Raw genomic sequence first — 22,117 nt, forward strand, 5'->3', positions numbered from 1 at the left:
TTAGTAAACTCATTTTCTAAGTGTTTATGATTCCATTTCTCTTTATTTATTCATAATTTTTAAAAAAGCAAAATTTGTGTACAAAACAGCCATCTCATGAGATTATATAGGAGTACACATTTTTAATGAGCTGAGCTGTTCAGTAATTAAAACTATGGTGTCTTCTACATCAGGTTCCTTATGTTAGCTTCCCTCAACTGAAATAAATTCTAGCTGTGCCTTAAAAGTCTGTTGAAAAACATCAAAATAAACATTATTATGTTATTTTCCAATATGCGCATCTCCTGACATAAAGCACTCAAAATTGAAGAATTACAAGAAGCTTTACGAAAAAAGGAGGAGGAAATGAAGCAAATGGAAGAACGATACAAAAAATACTTGGAAAAGGCCAAAAGTGTAAGTATATGTGTTCCACGTTAATGATCCCTCTCTGACAGACTGCACCACATGTCTGCTCTGCAGGAATAAAAATAAAGGCAGTATCTGTATACACACTAGCAAGTAAAAGAGAAGGAAGGTCCAGTGAGTTCTTTGTATCTTCTTACTGTTATGGTATGTAATACAGATTAATTCTGCAGAAGATTTTACCCTGGTTTTGTGTTCATGACTGTCCCCTTTTGCTACCTATCCATAAGTCCTTCTGATGCCTCTGTAAAAATGTATACCCACTGCTACAGATTTTTGACTCACCCAGACAAACCTTTTTAACCATGTTTCATGTCGACTGATACAAGGAGAGGGCGTTAAACTCTTTCTAATGCTGTGATAACCTATTTCTTTGCAGAAATTCTTCTGGACTTCTGTCTCTGAGTGAGAAACGTATAAAGCAGCTGAAGCAGTGTCCATAGTAGGACTGGTGGTTTAGAAATAACTGCAATAGCTGTGCTGTATTTTAGCATTGGAGAACCACCTATCTAAACCAACTCAAGGGAAGGAAGTCTGTGAGCAAAAGTACTTTGAATTGGCATTTGTGCTGAGACTTTTGAGGACTTCTGGCAAAGTTCTCATGAAGAGTTCTACCTCTTCGTACATAGAAATGTACCTCAGTAACACCAAGTACAGGCACAGCTGGACCAACAAACTCTGGTTTTATCAGTTTGGCAGAGAGGGAAAAGGCAGTTTGGGGTTCTTCCCTTCACAAGTGCCTGGATCTGTTTATGTGTGTTTCTGGGTGGTGTAGGCTTCTTGTGGTGCTCAGTCAGTAATGTCTGTCTTACCTGGACCAGATAATTTGATACCCTTTTTTATAAATGTAGCTTGTAGCTACTTCAGATTTCATCAGGTCCTAATTGCTCACATAAATTGCTTATTCTTTTTGAGGGGCTCAAAATTTAGAGGCAGAGGTAATTGCACATGTGCCAGAGCCATCTTTACCACTTGAAATTTGATTTTGCTTTCTTTGTTCATCTTTTGCCCCTGCTTTCTATTCATGTTCTGGTTTAGCTAACTGGTTTAGAAACTGTTTTAATATGGACTCTTTTATTGATGCTTTTTCCAAGTAAAGGGATCTTTTTAACTGAACCACCTTTGAGAGCTGTTACATTTCTCTGATATTCAGCATTCTCTTTGCCTTTACTGTTTAATATATGCTTCTATTGAGAAGGTGGCTAATATTTAAGTATGATATTGAGGATGTGGGTATACTACCAGCTTTGAAATGGCAATATTGTGGTCTCAATCATAGTCCCATTACTTCTCTTACTATACCTTGATATTTTATTTGAGTTTCTTAAACACGTACCAGTGTCTTCGTTCATCTGATCACAGTAGTATCAAGATCTTTGCTATGGCTGCGTATCGTTAAATTGGAATCTGTAAGTAGGTTCCTAATTTGGCAAAACTTGATGCTTCCTTCCTTGATTTCTGTGTAGTTTCCTCAATTACTTCTTGTGAGACATTTCAAAAGTCTTCAGGAAATCAAAACAAATAATTGTTAATTACGTCTTTTTTACATCTTATGTTGCTGACTGTGTCTCAGAGTATTCCAGTGAAAGACACAAGTCACAATTTCCCTTTCCAATAAGTTTTGTTTATTTGTATGTACTGTGTTATTGTAGGGTGTTTTATACAACAGTAACATTAATTATTTTAGTTAGGTTGGCTTTTTGTGATCTTCTTAGCAACTTTCAGGGGTTTTAGTTGTTTTGGTTTTTTGGGTTTTTTTTGGGACGGTGAGTACAATCATTATAGCCTTCCACTATAGAAACTGTATCCAGGTCTAATGTGTATTTTCTTAGAAACATAGTACGCTTCTATGAATCTGTACCATTCAGTAAAAATGACTTACTAAAATTTAAAGCATTGTTTTATTTCAGTGTCTGGACACAATTCTAAAACAGGAGGAAAAAATCAAAAGATGTGAAGTCTCTTTCTTTATATCCAGAGGTTCTTAAAAAGTTTTAAGCTATTTTCTATTAAAGGCTTAGGAATCTAGGCATTTTGCTGGATTTTTTTCTTGGTTTAGCTCTGTGTTTGCTATCAGTCATGCTACCCATGATGGATGCCACGTACGAACATAACCAGGTGTCCCTTCATATTATTAGTAACATAATGATCATGCATGTGCCACAGAATGCTTCTTGGCTTAACAGAGCTATCTAGAAATGACAGCACCTGGTACCCCAGGTAGGTGAATCATGGCATCTTTCTGTAAGGACCAAAGAGTCCTTCCTCAAACAGGAGGAACTGACAGGTAGGTAAACCTTAGCTATAGAGGAGCCTTTGAGAAAATGTTTCTACCGTTGTGGCCCCAGGGTAGTGCAGCTAGGGGTAGGAACTGCATATGTGAGTCTGGGATACTGAACCTCTTAGGTGTCACTTTTTCCTATTGGTAGTTTTGTTTCACTGTCCTGTAAGAGAGAGCCCAGTTCAGATGCTCTAATGTATCATGGCTGATGTTCAGAGGCAGAGCCTCTGTCATGCTGACTGTCAAGATTGGTTTACAGGAGTCAGCCTCTTAAAACTGCACAACCCTCTGTTTCACATTTTAGAGTGTCATTTCTTACCACTGACATGTTTTAAGTCACTTTTTTATTTCTTAACCTGACTGAAAAGGTGGTAATTCCTTGATGTCTTTCCCTTCATTTAGCTTGCTTTTGCAGGATTTAACTTAAAACAAACTTGTTTTCTCTTACAGGTCATCCGCACCCTAGATCCTAAGCAGAACCAGGGTGCAGCTCCTGAGATTCAGGCTCTGAAAAATCAGTTGCAGGAGCGGGACAGAATGTTTCATTCATTGGAGGTAGTAATCCTCAAGTTTCCTGGTAGATGTGTATTTCCTCATTCCTTACATACAGACTAATACTTTTATTATGCTTTGGTTTTAAATGTACGCTTCTTTGATGTTTGTTTTATAGAAAGAATATGAAAAAACAAAAAGTCAAAGAGAAATGGAGGAGAAATTTATTGTTAGTGCCTGGTACAATATGGTAAGAATCTTCCAAACTTTTTATTAAAAAAAAAAAAAAAGGAAAGAAACTATATTTGTTTTTTCTGGGTTGTTTATAACAGTATTCATTCATTTACAGGTTTTTTTGTTTGAAAAGTGTTTTTCAACACACAGACACAGAAACAAATGCTTTTTAATAATTTTAAGCTATCACTATATTAGAGTATGTTCCTGTGATAACCTTGAAGTAAATGAAAAATAATGTGTTCATTATTTTCAAGTTTTAAAACCAGAAGCGGACTTTCTAGAGGGAAGGATATCTCAAGATTACTATTTTGTAATTCCAGACCTTTTGTTACACTGAGATACAGTGCTCAAATTTACTTTATTTGATTCTCCAGTCTTCAATCTTCCAGCTGTTTCTAATAAAGGGGCGCAAGAAAAGCAATACAGCTTACTTGCTGCAGTAAGTGTTCTGAGAAACGACCCCTTCAACTTGGGTGCAAGTTTAGCCCCATGCAAAGGGTGAGCACAGGGGCAAGACCCTCACTTAAATTATTCAAACCATATTCAAACCAGTGATCTGGGCAGCCATACAGCTTTTGCTGGGCCTGTATGCTGGAAGATTTTTCACCTTCATCAAATGTGTTCAAGACTTGCCTTTGCAGAGTGTGGCTGCATTGGAACTGTTCTTCAGATAGAAAGAATCCCTGATGTGTAACACTCATGTTTCATTCTGCTTCATCACAGAGTTCAAATTCCTCCTCTCTGTCTTCCCTTGGAAGAGTTTTCTTCTTACTGTTCTACGTCCTTGTTATGCCCATGAGTAGTAAGCCAAAAATGGTATTTAAGCAGAATGCTTGAATCCTTTAAATACTGAAGGCATTTTCAAGTGACTAGTGTCCTTGACCAGTTTTGTGACATTAGTCCCACTGATAAGCGGAAGAGGAGCCTGAGCTAAGAGCTGTGGTTCAGTAGCCTGTCATGAACGCTAAGATGAGCATGGATAGCTTTGTCCCTCTTTCTCTAATTAGCCCCTGCTTCTATACACAGCTACACAACCCATCACAGCTTCCCTTGTTTCCTCCTTGCATTTACTCCTGCTGAAAACATACTTTCTCTCAAGATGTGCTCCTGCCATGTGAGCTGGTATTTTCACAGAGGATGACAACACTTTAATTATTTTCAGAAGAAAAGTACTATTCTAGCTCAACATGCTGAAGGGGGCAAGGGTGGGGAGGGGAAGCACTTTTGAAAAGACTTATCCAGTTACCATGTGTTTATGTAGAGAAGCGTATGTTCAGAGCTGGGACACTGGGTGACCTGTCTCTCAATGGTTACTCCAAAACCAGACTATGATGGTGGGGGGCACGAGGAAGAGAACACACAAAGAATTAGGAAGAATATCTTAACTTTATCCTTGAAAATATGTTTGAAATTCAAAATAGCTTAGTCAGTGTTGGTGAAGAAGGAGTTAATAAAAATGTAAATGAATAAAACTGTTCAGTGTTATGTGTTGGGATTCACTGAGAAGTTTCTCTTTGTCCATAGGGAATGACTCTGCATAAAAAAGCAGCAGAAGATAGACTGGCTAGTACAGGCTCAGGACAGTCCTTCCTGGCTAGACAAAGGCAAGCCACGAGCACAAGGAGATCTTACCCTGGTCATGTCCAGCCAGCAACAGCAAGGTAGAGAAGCCTTGCCCTTAGAAAGAAAACTGCCCTGTGATCCAGGCCACTTCTGTTGCAAGTGACAACATTCAAGGAAAATCAACCAGCATCCTTTCTCTTTCTCTCTTGTTACTGCTATTATTTTACAGTTCAGGAAAGGGTTTTATTATGGTTTCTCATTGTTCTGTAATGCCCTTTGCTTATATTTTTTTGGAGTCCATCTCTTTCTCTCTGCATTTTTTAAAGGTGCCAAAGTTTTGAAAACATCTAGAGGAGTGCTGTATAATAACAGAGTCTTATTTGTATGAAGCCTGGTCTCTTATGAAAAACCTCATTATGGGCTGTGTAACAATGTAAATTTCTTGTCACAGTTGATACTTTTGTGCCTATAAGGGTTGCTATGCTTTATAAGACTGCCTTTGTTCAAAGGGAATTAGGCTCTTTATTTCATGTGCTAACCTGTTGCTTTAAAAAAATGCTGAAAACTCAGTACAGAAATGCAAAATTAGTATATTATTGTGAAATAGATTTGCTACTAAAAAACTTACCAATGGCAAAAAGAATTTTTTTTTTTTTTTTAAATTCCTACATGCAAAGTTTGCTCTTATTCTTGGCATTTAATAGGGAAGCAGGATGATTTTTTTCAGGTTTTTCTTTATCTGCTGGTGTTACCTCTTTTGCTGGCAGAACTGAGTGTTTTCAAATGGTTCGTTCCACTCTTCTTGGTCAAGTGTATGCTTAATATATATTATAAAAAGGTTGAGAAATATTTAGAATGCTCTAATATGCTACTGCATCATCCATTTAAAAAGGACATTTGTTTAAAATTTTGTAATTACGGATGAACAGTACATAATGGGTCAAGGCCCCAGTTAATATTGTTAATGTTATTGTATTCCAGTTATCATCCCCTACTAAAAGACTTGCTTTTAATATATTAATTCAGGGTATAATTGTATCAGTTGCCTTACTAATGGTACCAGTGCCTTCAGGTGAGTTTGTTGGTGACTTTGTTGGAAACTGGCTGTGATTTGTTGTACTGCCTTCTTAGCGTGTAGGTAGTTAATTATACGTAACTCATTTTAGCACCTTCATGTTGATCAGTGGGGTGGATGGTGGCCCCTACTATTAATGTAGGTTCTGTTCCTACAAAGTTCTGCCTTTTCCCTGACTAATTCTATGCTCTCTGTATCATTTTTGTCAAATAGTTGACGGGCACAGAGGATCTGAGTATTGGTTGAAAGTTTCATATACATACATTTTGTGGTGATTCAGTTTTAAACATTTTTCATTTAGAGACTGTTTGGACCCTAATGCACATGCAGTCTGGTTTATAAATTTATTCTTTTACCTTATTTTAATGCTCTCCCAAGTGAAGACATTTTTTCATAAATCCCTTTGGAGAAAAGGCATACTTGCATTTATTAATCATCTGAAGCTCTATGTTAATTCACAGCTTGGGTGGAATGAGCAAAGGGTAATTAAAACAAGCACACCTAGATTAAAGGGTAAGGAACAGGTGAATGACACTTTTAGGTACTGTTTTATCCTCAAATACCTCATCTGTTTTAGTCTAGGCTAAGAAAAGCATTCAGTGTATGTCTGAAAAAAATTATCAGTTCTGATTTTTTTCCCCCCAGTAATATGAAAACAGATGCTGAAGTCTATTAACTGCATATAGGTTTTGTCTTTTATTCCTCACATTTGGAAAAAACTGATTTTCTAAAAATTCTCTTTACTTATTCAACGTATAACATGTCTGGGCTATGCTTGCAAGATTAGATAAGAGAGTGCAAGTATCTTCTTGTGCAGAAAGGTAATGATGTAAAGGAAGTTTAGGACAATTTCTGAAGCTCAGTGGGCTGATACTCGTTTTGCTGTCTCTTACTGAGATACAGAATACTAAAGGGACAAGAAATCATATGTGTTACCTAGCAAGATGACCACAGTTTGTGTGGGACATCTTTTACTGATCTTACTGTGCAATCCATTCTAGTCATTTGAAGAACTCATTACCACATGCCATGTGCAAACAGGAGCAAGTAAGATCACTTCTCTGAGAAAATTTGATGTTCTTTCTGAGATTACAGCATTTTATATCACCCAGAGAAAGAACCTAAGAATACTTAAAGCTCCATTTTTACTTTCATGTGGCTGGCTCTGTCTGTTACCAGACTGCTAAAGCCTATTTGTGAAAGCAAGGAATAGCAGGACCTTAATGGGAAGCTTTATCCCTTAATTTTGTCTAATAATTTAATTTCCTGTTGCTATTAATTAGGTGCAGGTATAAGATAACTTGAACACAATCTGCACACTAGAGTAAAACTACTTGCTTTTATTATTTTAACATCTGTTTTACCATTTTGCCTCCAAAGTTTTGATGACAGGCAAATGCCTCTGATGCTTAGATGAACAAATGCTGATTAGAAGCCTCGTTTTTAGCTTTTACTTTCTTATCTCTCTTGGTTTCTTTCGCTTCTTGGTGGTTGTTGGCTTTTATCTTCCGCTTTGTAGTTCTGGTTGGTCTTTCCACTTCCCTTGAGATAAGACACTCAAGTGTTTTCTATAGTTCCCTTCAAGAATATAGAGCATCATTATATACCATCAAAGACCAAAGCAAGACTAGTACTGAATCTGTGCTTTACTGTTGCTCATAGTAATTGTTAGGCAAGATTGAACAAGCATTTGTCTTTTGAGAATTTGCAAACTTGTAGAAATCCTGGTAATTCCCACAATTTCTGTTGATTGTAAAAATCTAAAAATATACTGCAATCTTACAGAAATATACTGCTGTGTTGCTATCCAGTTCCAGTAAGCCATTTGTTCTGTCTTCTAATGGTAATCATCAGGAATTTAATTCCTCGTTCTTCAGTGTTTTACTTCTATTATTTGCTGCATACATCTATTCTTAATCTTTGGGTGTGGATGAATGCAGGTGGTGAACATCATTAAACTTTCTCTCTCACAAGAACAGCTTCTTTATTGAAAGGGTTCAGCTTCATTATTTTCCTTGCTTATTATGTAGCTATGGAAGTAGTGTGATATTAAGAAAAAGAAGGGGCTCAGAGTGTGACTTCAGGGAATAAGCACATGTATAGATGAGTTACCAGTGAATGCTGTCTGTTTGTCTTGTCTTCAGTAATAAAAGAATATAAGCAAAAAAAACCCATAAAACAGAATTCTCTCAGTACATTAGATACTTTTAAGAAGCTTTTAGGAACACTTTTTCTGGGGCAACAAAGACCACTTACATCAAAATTGTAGTGGTAATTATTAAACCAATGCTATATCCTGCCCTGATACACTACAAAAAAACCCTGCAGATTGAGGTTAAAGAGAAAAGGCTCTCCAGGGCAGTGATAAAAGAGCTGAAGCGTTCATTAGAGTATGTTCCTGAGCACTGGGCTGAAGATCTACCCAGAATAATCTTTCTGAGAGATTTTAATTAATGCCAATAAAAGATAACAGTTAAATGGACAAATATTTTTCATTGTTCAGAGCTGAAGCTTAGTTTCTGGTCTTAAAGGATGTGTGTGCAGTCCAGTTCATATACTTCTGTGGAGAGTTAAGTTAGCACATCTGATGAGACATTACAGAAAAGAATATTCAAGTTCCTCATTTTCTTGATAGCAACACGTAACCACTTGGATCATAACATTTATTTTGTAAGTGCTGTGAAAACTGAGGTAATCTGATTTAAAGATTGTGTGTGTTCCACCCACAGTGCAAAGGGAAATAAAGAACTAGAGCACACAGCTTTATATATTGCAAAATGAAGTAAATATATAATGGGTACAAGATGCTTTTCATTATCTGTTTGGAAATAAGCAAATGGTAATCTTGTCCTGTTCTGATGTCACTTGAGATAGCAGTAATGCTTTGGCAAGTTTTCTGTGTTTTCCTGTTCATGTAAGGAGCACTGGCAATTTTATATTCATTATGTATGCAAGAATTAACAGTGAATATTCCTATTACTGCTTTATGATGATCTTAAATAGTAAGTGGTGTGTGCAAGCTGTCAAGAAAACTTAAGAGGATTTGGCAATCTTAAAGTCCTCAGTATTTTGACATGTGCAAGTAGCTTTTGCTCAGTTCTCTAGTATATGAGACTATCCACTTAGCAGCTTCCGGGCTGATTTTTAGTGGGTTTAATTGTCTTGATGTGTTGACACTTTCTGTAGCTTTGGTAATTGGAAAATATTTTAATTTCACCACTTGGTTTTCTTCTAGTTAGTGATTTGGAGGAATACTGTCCTGAATGTGACTAATTTTTCTTGTTCTTATGAAGCAAAACAGTACCTGAATTTTACGCATTTTATAGAGATTTTTATTCTTGCCCAACATTTTGACTTTTTGCAAGGATTGATGAGGGAGGTATTTTTGCACTCAGTCAGCTATGTAATACTGACTCCTTATGGGTTTTTGCACATGTGTTTTAGGTAGAATGTGGACTCTGTGTTTTGCAGTAATATTGTATTGTTAAACTTCAGTATCTCCAAAGCTAGTTTAGCAAATTTTGCATGCATTTTCCTCACCAGTATTGTGCAAATAAATAGCTAAAAGAGGTTACTCTGTCAAGAAATACTTTCAAGTTGTGTTTTTTCTTCTAAGCTAAATAGTCATGCTTCAGGGGTGTCACCTACAGAGTCGTTCGATAGCTGGATTATGACTGAAATGTGATCTCAGGAAGTCAAGCACTTACAAAGAAACCTTTTCAGAAGCCCTTCCTTAGAACAGCTGTATTACCTGATACTAGCAGTATGATACATTTAGCATTCTGTTAAAATGAAGAGGTGAATTGTTATAACAATTTAAATGTAAAGATCAGGTAAGCAAGAAATTCGGTTAATGAGGTTTTGAACCTTACAAACTGCACACAGCCCAGACACATGTCCCCTCCCAAATCTGAGCAGTCCAGCTCCCTTCTGTATTGGCAAGAACACTGCATTTTGACTTTGTGCTTTGCATCGGGAGAAAGAAGTGAAATCTTGCGTTATCTCATAAGTTGGTGTACGAGCAAGTAACGAACCTCACTTGTGCTCAGAACACCTCCACAGGCCAAATCATGTTATTGGCTTGTGGCAGATGTCAGTTTCTAGGTAGGATCCTAACCATACCTCCAGCTTGTCACTTACAAGGAATCAAGAAAATGTCCTGGCATGACTGATTGCACTGCCTTGCTCCTGTGATCTTTCTTCTCTCTGGAAGTCCAGAAAAGGAGCAGAAGCTTGTCAGTGAATCTGCAGGCTGTAAGTAAAAACAAGGAGTGATTTCTTCAGTTTGAAGGTGGAGGAGACAGATGAAAGCAACTATTAAGTACAAAAATCTGAAGAGCAGTATGTCTTTCACCATTTTGCTTTTTGGTTTTAATTTAAAAATTAAACAGAACCTGAGCTTTTGGAGCTGGGTTTTGGTTTGGTTTTTTTTTAATTAATTTTGAATTGCAGTTAATTAAGTATCAGAGGCTTTACCTATGTGAATAAGGCAGCAGCTGTCATTAGCAGCTACAGCAGCCTCAGACTTCTTGCATCTGGTACAGTGAACCCCCAGAGATTATGACTCTGCTGCCATCTTCCTTGCACCGTTTGGAGATGTTGAGGACTTACCTGGCTTTGTCTTCTGTTTCACCTTGGCTTTACATTTGTGGATTCATTGAAATTTTGGGACACAAAGTTCATTTTTTAAATGTGTCAGCTCATTGAATTAGGTAATGAATGAATGTCAGTTGAGGAGCTCTAGAAAACTTGACAAACCATATAGCCCCATGGGGCATTTAAGCAACAACTGGCAGTATAGCCAAGGCAGCTTCCCAGACAAATTGTTCTGGTGTCAGATTGTAGTCAGTGGATCAGTAGGAGCTCATGATAACTGCAGTAATTAAAGTTCTCATCTATCAGTTGCTAGGGACTGGTTTTGCTGTTAACTTTACTATGGCCTAGATTCTAACCTTCACTTTTAGGCCTTGCCAAGGTAATGCAGGACTGTACTGAAGTAGATATCTGCAATAGTTGGCTCTGGTGGCATATCAGGAATTTCCTCTGCTGCGTTTGCTGTGTGTATAAAGTCATTTGGAAAACTGCATATCCTTCAGTCTTATTTGCACTGCATGTTGATTCTAGAGTGAAAGCAGGTTCCGTTTGTCAGATAAAAATTTCTTCCTGCTGTCTTGTTGTTTTGGATCCTAGAGGTTGTTCCATACAACATGAAAAGCATTGCTAGTAGAGGGAAATCCAGGACAGTTGCGAAGCCTTTCCTGTCAGGTGGTGACTTTATTTATTGCTTCGCATTAGAGAGATCCTTTACTAACAGGTGAAGTTAGAATATCACATTTCAGAAAGAGCAACATGGTTATTTTAATCATTACAAAAGTGGTTATTTGTCAGCACTTTGAAGAGCTGTTAACTACTGTAGCATGGCACAAATCTGAAATACTGTAAAAGCAAGTATTTCCACAGGCATAGGATAGCTTATTCTGCAAATGGAACTTGAATCCCTAATGGTTATCCCTAACTTTAAGAGAAGAGAAAATTAACATAAAGGCCAACAGTTAGCTTGTTGGCATGCTTGTGTTGTTAGCATGGTCATGAAAACGAGCAGAATTTTAAGAGAAAATCCTAAATGGTGTAATATTTATGGAGTTATAAAATAGCTGTAGTGAGACCATCAGACTTTTGATTTGGATTTGAATATAATATTCATTATGTAATTTAAGATTTTGTAAAGCAGCTATTATAGTTCTTAGTCACCAAAGATTAGTAAGCAGGAGAGTAAACCTATTTTCTGGACGTATCAGTGGTTTCAAGAGAGATTTTAAAGCTTTTATTTCGCAGTATCAGTAAAATCTTGGAATAGTTATAAGCATGACATTTCAAGGCCACAATTCTTAGAATTTTTAGTCTGCTTTGTATCCTCTGGTTGTAAGAGTTATAAAAATGCAAAGTGGTGTTAATACAGCTCTGGAAGATGCTGTGTTGAAAGGCTCCTTTAAGAAATCTAAAGGAAATATCATGGAGGAAGACATAGAAAGAATAGATAGATAAAGAAAAACAAACTTCAGTGGTAAGAAGCCAGTAAGTAATGAAGTTAGGAAGTCTGCAGGAAGAGAAATCTGGAGGCAGTTACTTAAAAGCTGAAGCTTGGCAGAAATATTTGGGAAGAGTGTCTAGTGTTAGACTTGAAAGTGAGTAGACTGCATTGTTCTGATAGCTTTGGGTGATTGTGTTAAAGTACTGCTTACAGACAGAAGATTGTTGGCTACAGAAAGCCTGGTCCATCTTGGGACCAAACATAGACTGAACAGGAAAAAAGTAGTTGCTCAGAGAGGATGAGTGGCTGGGTTTTGTGGTTGGTTTTTTAATATCAGATTTAACTTGTGTGAGCAGTGCTTTGAACTAAAAGTTCTTGTGTTGGTAAGTACCTCCAAGCTGGCTAGGTTAGTGAAAAAGGCTGCCATCCTTTTTGTGGCTTCGATGTGCTGGAGTTGTCCTGGTCACTTCTGTGTGTTGAAAAAAAACAGAAGAGGGCAGTGGGAAGTTAAGATTTTAAGGGATGGATAACCACTTGTAATGAAGTAGAGCTAGTGAGATTAGCCACTGAATATTGAAGGGAAATGCCTTACTAAGAAATGATGCCCCAGGCTGGCAACAAGCCTTCTACTTACAGCTGGAATATTTTGGACTGGCAAGGGAAGGAAGAAAGAGAAAGTCACTCCTCTAGAGACACATCATCTGTTGCATAAACTGTCTCTTTCTGAAGATCCTGCAGAAGTAATGACAGGTTATGCTGAGTGAATTTACCCTCACATCTCACATCTCTGTTGTCTTCTGAAACGTTGCTGCTTCAACAGGTAGCTCAAAATACATTGGTTAATTTTGAGTTCTCCAAGAGAAATTGACAGACAGTTTTTTTTAGATCAAGATTAGAATTTCTAGTCAGGAAAGGGCACTGTCAGATGGATTTCATAGAATCATAGAATGGTTTGGGTTCGAAGGGACCTTAAAGATCATCTAGGAAAGGGCACTGTCAGATGGATTTCATAGAATCATAGAATGGTTTGGGTTCGAAGGGACCTTAAAGATCATCTAGTTCCAACCTCCCTGCCATGGGCAGGGACACCTTCCACTAGACCAGGTTGCTCAAAGCCCCATCCACCCTGGCCTTGAACACTTCTAGGGTTGGGGCATCCACAGCTTCTCTGGGCAACCTGTTCCAGTGCCTCACCACCCTCACAGTAAAGAATTTTTTCCTAATATCTAACCTAGATCTACCCCCTTTCAGTTTGAAACTGTTACCCCTTGTTCTATCGCTACACTCCTTGTTAAAGAGTCCCTCCCCATCTTTCCTGTAGGCCCATTTTAAGTACTGGAAGGCCACAGTAAGGTCTCCCCAGAGACTTCTCCAGGCTGAACAACCTCAGCTCTTTCAGCCTGCTCTCACTGGGGAGGTGCTGCAGCCCCCGATCATCTTCGTGGCCCTCCTCTGGACCCGCTTGAGCAGGTCCAATTTGTTATATCCTTGAAGGAGCATATACTGTCCTGAGTTTACAAGATCTCTCAAAAGTACTATTGACTCAAAGAGAAACCTACAATGTCATTTCTGTTTATGTGCAACAGGACACTTGAAGTGCTACTAAGTAATAAGTTGAACTAAGTATTAGCCAGGTGAGGCTAAAGGAATAGGCTATATTCACTTATGCACAATAGAATATATACATGCTTATGTAGCTTGAACTTTTAATTTTTTACTACAGTAATCTTTTATTACAGTAAATACAGTAATAATTTTACTAATTTAACTACAGTAATCTTCATATTATTAATCCTGAACTCTCTAACTTTATGCACCCAAGCAGTGCCAAACAAGCTTAACAGACAATGATTACTGAAAATACACTCTTGAGGTCTGCTTTGAATCTGTTGAATGTGTTAATTTTTTTGAATTTTTATTCTATTTGATTTATGTCTCTATGTTTCTGTTTGTTTTTCAACTATGGTTAGCGTTCTGCGTTGGTGAATGAGAAGGAGAAAAAAGAGGGATACGTAAGCTACAAGACTTGTAGCAGAAGGACAGTTTTTTGCAATAAGTCCTTGAGTTTAGTTAGAAATATTCTTCCTTATCTGTTTAACCGGGATTTTCCTGTCATAAGAACTGTTCTTAGAATCATTTTTGACCAGTGCAATACTAAGGAGAAGGAAAATGGGGAGAGAAACAGTTTGCATGCTTTGATTTCTGTCTGGTGAAGCTATTTTGTTCTTTGTAACGTCACAGTGAGTGCAATGTGAAAATGAGAACTAGCCGTTAGTGTTGTGCCGTGCTGTGTAGGGGTGTTTGTGTTACTTGGGGAAGCTGAAAGCACTGTAGCTGTGTTAGTAAAGCATTCCACCTATCCACTTACAGTGGCCAAGAAAGAGGGTGCATCAGCAAGGATGGAGAAATATGCCAACCTCTCCAATTCTCTTCCAAACTTAGATTGACTTCCACAGCATTGTGACATGCTCTTTGGACTGCTCAGTGGCTCCTACTCAGCTTATTTTAACAGGAATACATAATATTTTCTTGCAATTCAAACCTGTATTTGCATGCAATGACTAGAACTTGCCAGTGTAGTGTGGCAGTGATGCTGTTGTAGCCTCATGCACAGGATGAGCTTTGATGAAACATAAATGCTTAAAGTCTTCTGTGGAGCTCAGAGCTCGAAGGGTCAGACAGAGTCATTATGACCCTGCTTGTCTTTTAGTATATAACCACATGCAGTATTGGACAGGCATCTTTCACTTTATATTGCTTTGGTTTTTTAACTGTTGTACTCACAGACAGCAGGAATGCCTGAGACTTCCTCCTTGCTCTGTAAACTTAGTTTCCATAGCTGTGTTAGTTGAGAATGGTGGCCTGAAGGACTTTACTCAGAAGTGTTTAAATTTGTCTGAATTATGTCTAAATTTAGATACTGTTCAAGGCTGGTTTATTGCTCTTTCCAATTATTGGCGTGTAACTTTTCTGTTAATTTGAAGAGTGGCTCTGGCAAAAGATGTTTTCCCCATGAATTTGCACAACTTTAAGTAGAGACGGCTTTACTAAACTGCTCTAAAAAATACCTGTTCTGTTCTCTGTTTTTTTTAAACAGTAATATGTTATCTGCTTTTTAACTTTCTTCTTTATTCTTTTATTTGCAGTGATGTGGTTGCATGACCTGCAGCATTATTATAACAGGGACTGTTCAGTGCATGACTTGCTTTTCTGTCCAGACTGCATAACCAAAACTTAACCAGTTCTACACTTAAGACTCATGGCCATCTGATTTCAAAGGGAGATCTACTTGCAGAGAAGCTTACCATCCTGGGGAGTGGCTTTCCCATTTCCCGCTTCCATTTACTCCTTCTCTTCACAAAAAGTCTCCTATGAGGCTAGAAGAGAGGAAATCCAGTATTCAGAACTCGACAGGAGGCGTTCTGCAAACTGACAGAGCACTGTCAGCTCTTCATTTTACTTCTGCTTGTCCACTTTATTTAATTCTGATTTAACAGTATTAACACACAGACTTCCTGCAACATTTTCATATACTGAACTATAAAAATCTAGTCTTAATGAGTTCCTAAAAATGCCTTTTGGCTACTGTTAAGATTTCAAAGCACCTGCACCCTTAAAGGATCCACTTTGAATGTTTAAATAATTAAAGTAAAGCGAAGGAGATGTTTTACCAGGAGAAATGACTAATGAATTGCTGCTTGGCCATCCCATCTTCCTTTGAAAACCAGGCAAGGTTCATCTGATTATCTCCGAGCCAGGCAAACTACCGGGCGGTATTTTGTTCACAGACACTGCCTGCTTCCTTACTATGTATATACACAGTAGTTTGTGGCTGTTGTATTTTTCTCTCTACATTTTAGCTGTGTTGTCGGTTTCTTCCAGAAACTTTTTTTTCAATCTGTGTACAATTGTTAAAACAATCTGAGGAAAGAACGTGAATGGAGATAAGTACGAAAGCCGTCTACACTTTCAGTATTATCCAGACTGTCCTTGCCAGTTTATAATTTGGGTCGTTTATCTTCTATCTGTACTATTTTTTTCTTTTTTTCTCCTTATCGCAGTCTTAGCTATTTAATTTCCAATTGCACTAGCTTGGCTGTTTCTTTGTATTGTGAAGTTTAGCTATAAGACTTGCCATATGTAGACAGTGTAACTCAAAATGCTTTGAACTGCCTATATTAATTTAAAAAGCTGCTTATTTAATATTCTTAAATATCTGCACATTTGTACTACTGTATCTTTGTTTTGTATTGGACATCCAGTACTGGTAAGATTCAGAAGTTGAGGGAGTGCTGTAGTTGTAAGTTAGGAGGTTTATTATATAGGAGTTAGTATGTAACAAATGGGGATGGGGGCTTTTAAGCCATAGGACTTGCTGGGAAATCTGGAGAGAGTCTGAATGATGAGTACTGTAAGCGGCTTGGTTTAAGCCCAGTTCTACACAAACCCCATTCTTGCTCACTTGGATCTTAATCCTGCAAAAATATAAACACATATGTACTCTGCTTACTCCAAGAATGGTTTTGCTTATTCAGGCGGTAGCATAACCACCAGCCCCATTTTCCATGTGAGCACCCCCATACTGGAGAAATGTTGTGTCCACTAGTCTCTGCAGTCACTTCTGGTCACAAAACACAGTGCGTGCCTCGTCCCTGGCCCATCAGGTGGGGCTCTGGACAGAGCTGCTCCTCGCGTGCTGAGCTGCCTGCATGTGTTCAGTCCTCAGGGATCCTGACACCTGCTGTGCCAGTGGCATTGTCCAGAATGACTTGGAGAGAAGACAGATCATGTCCCCACCTCTGTTTCCATAGGGGGTCTGTGCTACCCAGTGAAGGGAAGGGCAGGTAGGAATGGGCTCCAAGCAGACTTTGCAGGAGAGGGAATGATAAGCATTAAGATCCCAGTGAGAAGTGTGTGTGGCGTGTTCCCATCTGGATACCATACCAGACGGGGGAGCCTGTGGCTGCCAGGTGCTCTGGCTGACAGTGGTCTGGAAAGATTCCTGGATGGGGGATATGTCTTTCCTGGTCCACCAGGACCTGGGACAGTGAAGTCTGACGTGACCTGCAGGCAGGATCTGGGGTTTGGTGGTGACAAGTCAGGTGTTCCTGCAGCAGAGGCAGCAGCACTTTCATCAGACTGAGTCCAGTGGAGAGCTAAAGGATTTGTGTCTTTCCAGGTCCCTTGTTAACGTGTCAGGGCAAGCATTACTAGAAAAACTTCTTTTTGTTGGGTGTTAAAAGGTATGGTTTGTTTCTCATTTGCAAGTGCTGCTCCAGCTGGGACCACACTCTGCCCCAAGCCAGGCTGGGTGCAGGATCCCTGAACTCAGGGGCTCTGTGCAGGGCGGGAGGGGATGGCTGTGTTTTCGTGCACCTGCCCGCACAGGTGTCCCGAGGTGAAGCCGAGCAGTACCTCATTTCTCCAAGTGGTCTGTGCAAATTAGAGACGAAGTATCATTTGTTCTTGAGCCTGAAGACATTTGTATGTATGTGTGTTTAGCTTGACAAAAATTGTTTGAGTTCACTAATGCAACAGAGAGATGTCAGGTGTAGCCAGTAACTTTCAGCAAGTGACCTGGCTACTTTAGTTAGATAAGCCTAGCATCTCTGTCATGAAGTGATTGCGAGCTCAAAACTCAGAGGTGATCTCCAGCATGTCTCTGATACACTAACTTCGTTTGTGCTGCATAGGAAACTTTTACTTTTTTATAGCAGCTTGTTTGACAGTCCTGAACTAAGTGTTGACCAGTTATCAAAGTAACTGTTTGTGAAGTTGCCAGTGATATATTTTCTGTAAAAGAATGGATTCCTAGAGTGTCAAAACATTAATTTCCCATTTCAGTTCATCTACGAATTGTGTAACTACCAGATTGTCATGGTAGCAGTATTAATATACATACCTGTATATAGACAAAAAAAAATACTCAGTAATGATCATTGGAATCAAAAGGTTTAATATTTTTTCCCAGTCAAATACACTAATGCTTCCAAGGTGACAGAAGAGTGTACAGTTGTTAAACAAGTTGTAAATAAATGCTTATATAAAATGTAAATGCTTGTTTTTTCTTTATTTGATACTTGGTTATAAATTGAGGCCAAGGTACAGTTCATGTTGAAGTTACTGGGTTGAGCCTGAAGCACTGTTCCCCTGTATGAGGTGATGGTAGCTGGTGGGGGCTTTTGCAGCCAGTTCATGATTAAAAGGGACCTCAGTGGAGTAGGAATAATATAGGTAATAAAAACCTTGCCTTTAAACGCACTTAGAATCAGTCACTCTAGAACACCTGGGAAGAAAAATTGGACTTTTTATAAAGTATAGCTGCACCTGGGCTGCTTTGGTGTCAGCTGGTCTGATTCCTAGATATACAAATGGCATCTTGGAAATGCATTTCCTGGGTCTGTGGAAAGGAGGATGAAAGGCAGGCAGACAGCAGCAGGAGTCCACCAGAAACCATAAACCTCCTGACTTCTGCTGGAAAGCATCCGATCTGGCTGCCCCATCACAGCAAGGATTGCCTGACCTGGTTTGCCTCTCAAAGGGCCAAGGCTAAACGGCAGAAGTAGTACAATTTTCTCTTGGTGATGGAAGTTTAGCTACAGAGGCAGCTAAAGGAAGGGGGGGGGGGGGGGGGGAAGCACTTCTAATACGGACAGAAACAGTTGTCCTTGTTTCTGCATTGGTAAGCAGCTTTGCCATCCAGGGTGGGAGGAGGAGGTGGTGTTAGACATGGGTAAACACTGCGAGTTCCGAAAGGGAAGGCAACAGCCAGCAAGACGGACTAAGCCCACGCGTGTCACGCAATGTGCTGTGTCTGCGAGGGATGTGCCAAGACCCTGCCGCAGCCTCTCGGGGGCTGCGCTGTGGAAGGAAGAGGATCCCCTGCCCGCGTCCCCCGGTGCGTGCTCAGCGCTGCCCGCCAGCCGCTGCCGTGGGCTGCAGCATGGCTGCGGCAGTGACGGGAGAGCCCCGGGACGGTGGGCTGGGGTGAGGTGAGGTGTCTGCCGGCTGGGGAGGAGGGCAGCAGAGCCCCAGAGGGGGCGGCCAGCTCTCTCCCGAGTCACGGGCAGTGTAGGGTGCAGGCAGGGACCTGCCAGAGCCTCACCGCCAGCTGATAGTGGTGCACTCTGGTCGTCAGCCCAGTCGCTCTTCATCTTGGTCATTATTACTTCAGTATCTCCTGCCTCTGACCATCATCCCCTCAGCTGTCCCGTCATTTCCCCACTGCCAACTGCTCCTTCCTTTTGTTGTGCTTTTTTTCCTTCCCAGAGCCACCCACCCCAGCGCGCTGACCCACAATAGCATCTCTTGTTCCTGCCTCCCCCCTCCCTTCCCTGTCCCTCAGACTCTGCCACATCAACTCCCACAAGGCCATGGTCACCTCCCTATACCATTTACCCCCTTCCTTTTGCCCCACAGAGAGGGGGGGAGGAACTGTGGCCCACCCCTCACCCTATCCCTTCAGTTGCTGGCCCAATGGGGAGGATGCAGTACTGCAGGTTGTCTTCCAGTGGTATCTCTCCTACACCCACACACAGCTGCTTTTACCTGCCCCCTGCCTGCTTTTACCACTATATCCTGTGTGTTTATCCTTGTGCTGTATTAGGTATTCTTGCAAAAGGCAACAGCCACTGCTGTGTTAAAAGGACATGCGGAAGAAGCACAAGCTAGAAGCTGCATGGTTCCCACCCCCCCCCCCCCCCCCCAAGTAACTGAGCACAGTGCAGTGCACATAAATATATACAAATAAATCTTCATGCACACAGGCCTGTCTCGAGATCCTCTGTGCAACAAAGCAGAGCCCAGACTGGCTTCAGGGACTGCAGGGTGGCCAGGGAGGATAATGTCACTCGGCCCTTCAGCCCAGGACAACAGCATGGTGTAGGGGAGTTTGCACCAGCGCTAGGCACACATATGTAGTGCTTTTTCTTCAGGACCTAAAAGAGTAAAAGGGCCTCAAAACAGCAAGGCATCCCACTTTTATTTGGCAAAGCAGGCAGATCCAGAAGTGAAGGTCAGGTATGTCAGGGAAGAAAGGAAGATTAAGTAAGAAGTGATGTAACTAACTGGACAAGTCTTCATATACCAAATGTATTCACTGCTTTCCTGTTTCAGGTCTTCTGAGTCCCAGGAGGCAGTGGAACATCTCTGTCTCCTAGGTCTTCTGGCTGGTAACAGAGAATTCCCTTTACTCCTTCCCAACAGACAAGCATCTCAAAACTGCAAAATGTGCATAGAACTAGATGTTTGGTTTCTGGACCAAGCTACAATGTCCACAAGCTACCTGGGTGCACAACTCCACCCCAAGAAGGAAGGTCTTACCTCAGCAAGGATTTGTAAGGGCAGGGGAAGAGAAAAAAAAATAATCCCCCAACACAACCAACCCCCCACCCCCTAAACATCCCAGGGAATTGATGGAAGGTAGTCACAACAACTGCAAGTAAAATTTGAGGTGGACGGAAGTCAAGATGTATTTTAATTGCTCATCACACCACCTCATGTCTGTCTTTGGCACAGACCCGAACAGACCCCTAATTAAAGCAGATTAAAAGTTACAAACAGAACATAGTGCAATTTCAAGCAAGTTTTCCAGGGACAGTCTAGCTGGACTTGTTCCCCAACACCTTCAAAGAAGTCTACATATCCCTTCAGCTGCTGCAAAACGGTGGCAACGAACACATGCCCTGCTGCCTGCCCCCTGCCCCACATGGCTCTTTGGCAGGTCCTCACTAGCTGAAGACTTGACTCCAGGGGGAAAGCTGGCACACTCTGCGCAGTACAAGACGAGGCAGCCTCGGGTGCGCCATCAGCAATAGGGGGGATGCCCTGTGCCAGAGCAGCGCACAGGCACAACACCCAGCACCTGCCCCAGCCCAGCGACGAACCTGCACGCCCCAGGAGCCCACATCCAGCATCAAAACCTCTGCGAGGGCTCCCACCAGCTGCACCAAACACAAAACAAACACACACTGGTGTCTGACGCAGGTTTCACTCCGCTCCCAAGAATCTGGCAAGTGCCAACTACTCAGGCTCCCTTTTCTGAAAGGGTGGTGTTTGTGTTGTGTGTTGGGGTGTGGCTCCAGGGACACCTGGTTTGGTGGCAGTTTTTGTCCCCTCACAGGCACAAGGCCATAACCCCCTGCAGGATTCTCCTGCAAAGTTCCCTATGGCTATTTTCACTGTAGCCCAGAGCAACTTGAAAATAAACACAAATGGTGTGAAAACATCACAAAAATAGTGTCCTGACAAAGCTTACTCTGTGAAGGAAAAACACTTCCCTGAAAATAGGAACTGGCAGACTACTAGAATAAACACCTTCCTGGTAGCCATTTCATATTATTTCTAAACCTAAAAAAACCCCAAACAACTGAAGATTTGTAAGAGTTAATGTGGTACCCAAGAATACCTTTAAATCCAAGTCAGCATGTATTCAGTCTCTAAATAAACACGGATAATACTGGTTTGCGTTCTCTTCAAAGCAAGTGGAGTGGAGTGTGGAAGTCATGCAAGGGTCCTCTGGAGACCAGCCATAGACCAATTCAAAGTAGCACACTGAGGAGAGCTATTTTTAATGTATCTTGTTCCAGGGAAACTTGAATTCACCTACCTGTGAAGAGTTTAGGATCACACACTTCATCACCTGCCAAAGCATGCGGTTTTACAACATGTTTATGTAAATCACCCAGGATTTCTGCATGAACTGATTTTATATACAGTTGGAATTAACGACAACTGCAGAAATCTCTGGAATGAAACTGTCTGCATAATACATCAAAACCAAAGAAAATCAACTGAACAACAGTCTTGAAAATGCTTTATTGAACCGTGTGTCTTACTGTAATGTGCAGAAGATGTGTTTGAAAAGACTACAGCTTGAAAAATTTTTGAAAATCCTCAACAATCAATAAAAAAAGTCCCTACTGGGGGTAACTCTCAGGATAACCAGAGGCCTCATGTAAAGTTTCCCTTGAAACATTTTCTGTTGCAGAGACTAAAAGAGAACAAAACTAGTACTGCTCTATGTGGAAACAAT

At 40.4% G+C, this 22,117-nt stretch overlaps 1 protein-coding gene across 7 annotated transcripts in view; it reads left to right on the forward strand.

Annotated features, from left to right (window-relative positions):
- HOOK3 (hook microtubule tethering protein 3) overlaps positions 1-18,139 on the forward strand; it is a 112,259-nt gene extending 94,120 nt beyond the window's left edge. For 6 of the 7 annotated variants that reach the window (XM_041120711.1, XM_041120712.1, XM_041120713.1 and 3 more), the window contains 5 exons: positions 296-396; positions 3,137-3,241; positions 3,357-3,428; positions 4,940-5,076; positions 15,231-18,139. In XM_041120711.1, coding sequence (XP_040976645.1) covers positions 296-396; positions 3,137-3,241; positions 3,357-3,428; positions 4,940-5,076; positions 15,231-15,246 — 431 coding nt within the window. In that variant the 3' untranslated portion in view covers positions 15,247-18,139. Of the gene's footprint in view, positions 1-295; positions 397-3,136; positions 3,242-3,356; positions 3,429-4,939 lie in introns of all 7 variants that reach the window. The other variant, XM_030003440.1, reaches the window with a different exon arrangement.
- Positions 18,140-22,117: the final 3,978 nt, after the last annotated feature.

The sequence above is a fragment of the Aquila chrysaetos genome, chromosome Z (genome assembly GCF_900496995.4).
Source record: "Aquila chrysaetos chrysaetos chromosome Z, bAquChr1.4, whole genome shotgun sequence".
Taxonomy (NCBI): Eukaryota; Metazoa; Chordata; class Aves; order Accipitriformes; family Accipitridae; genus Aquila; species Aquila chrysaetos.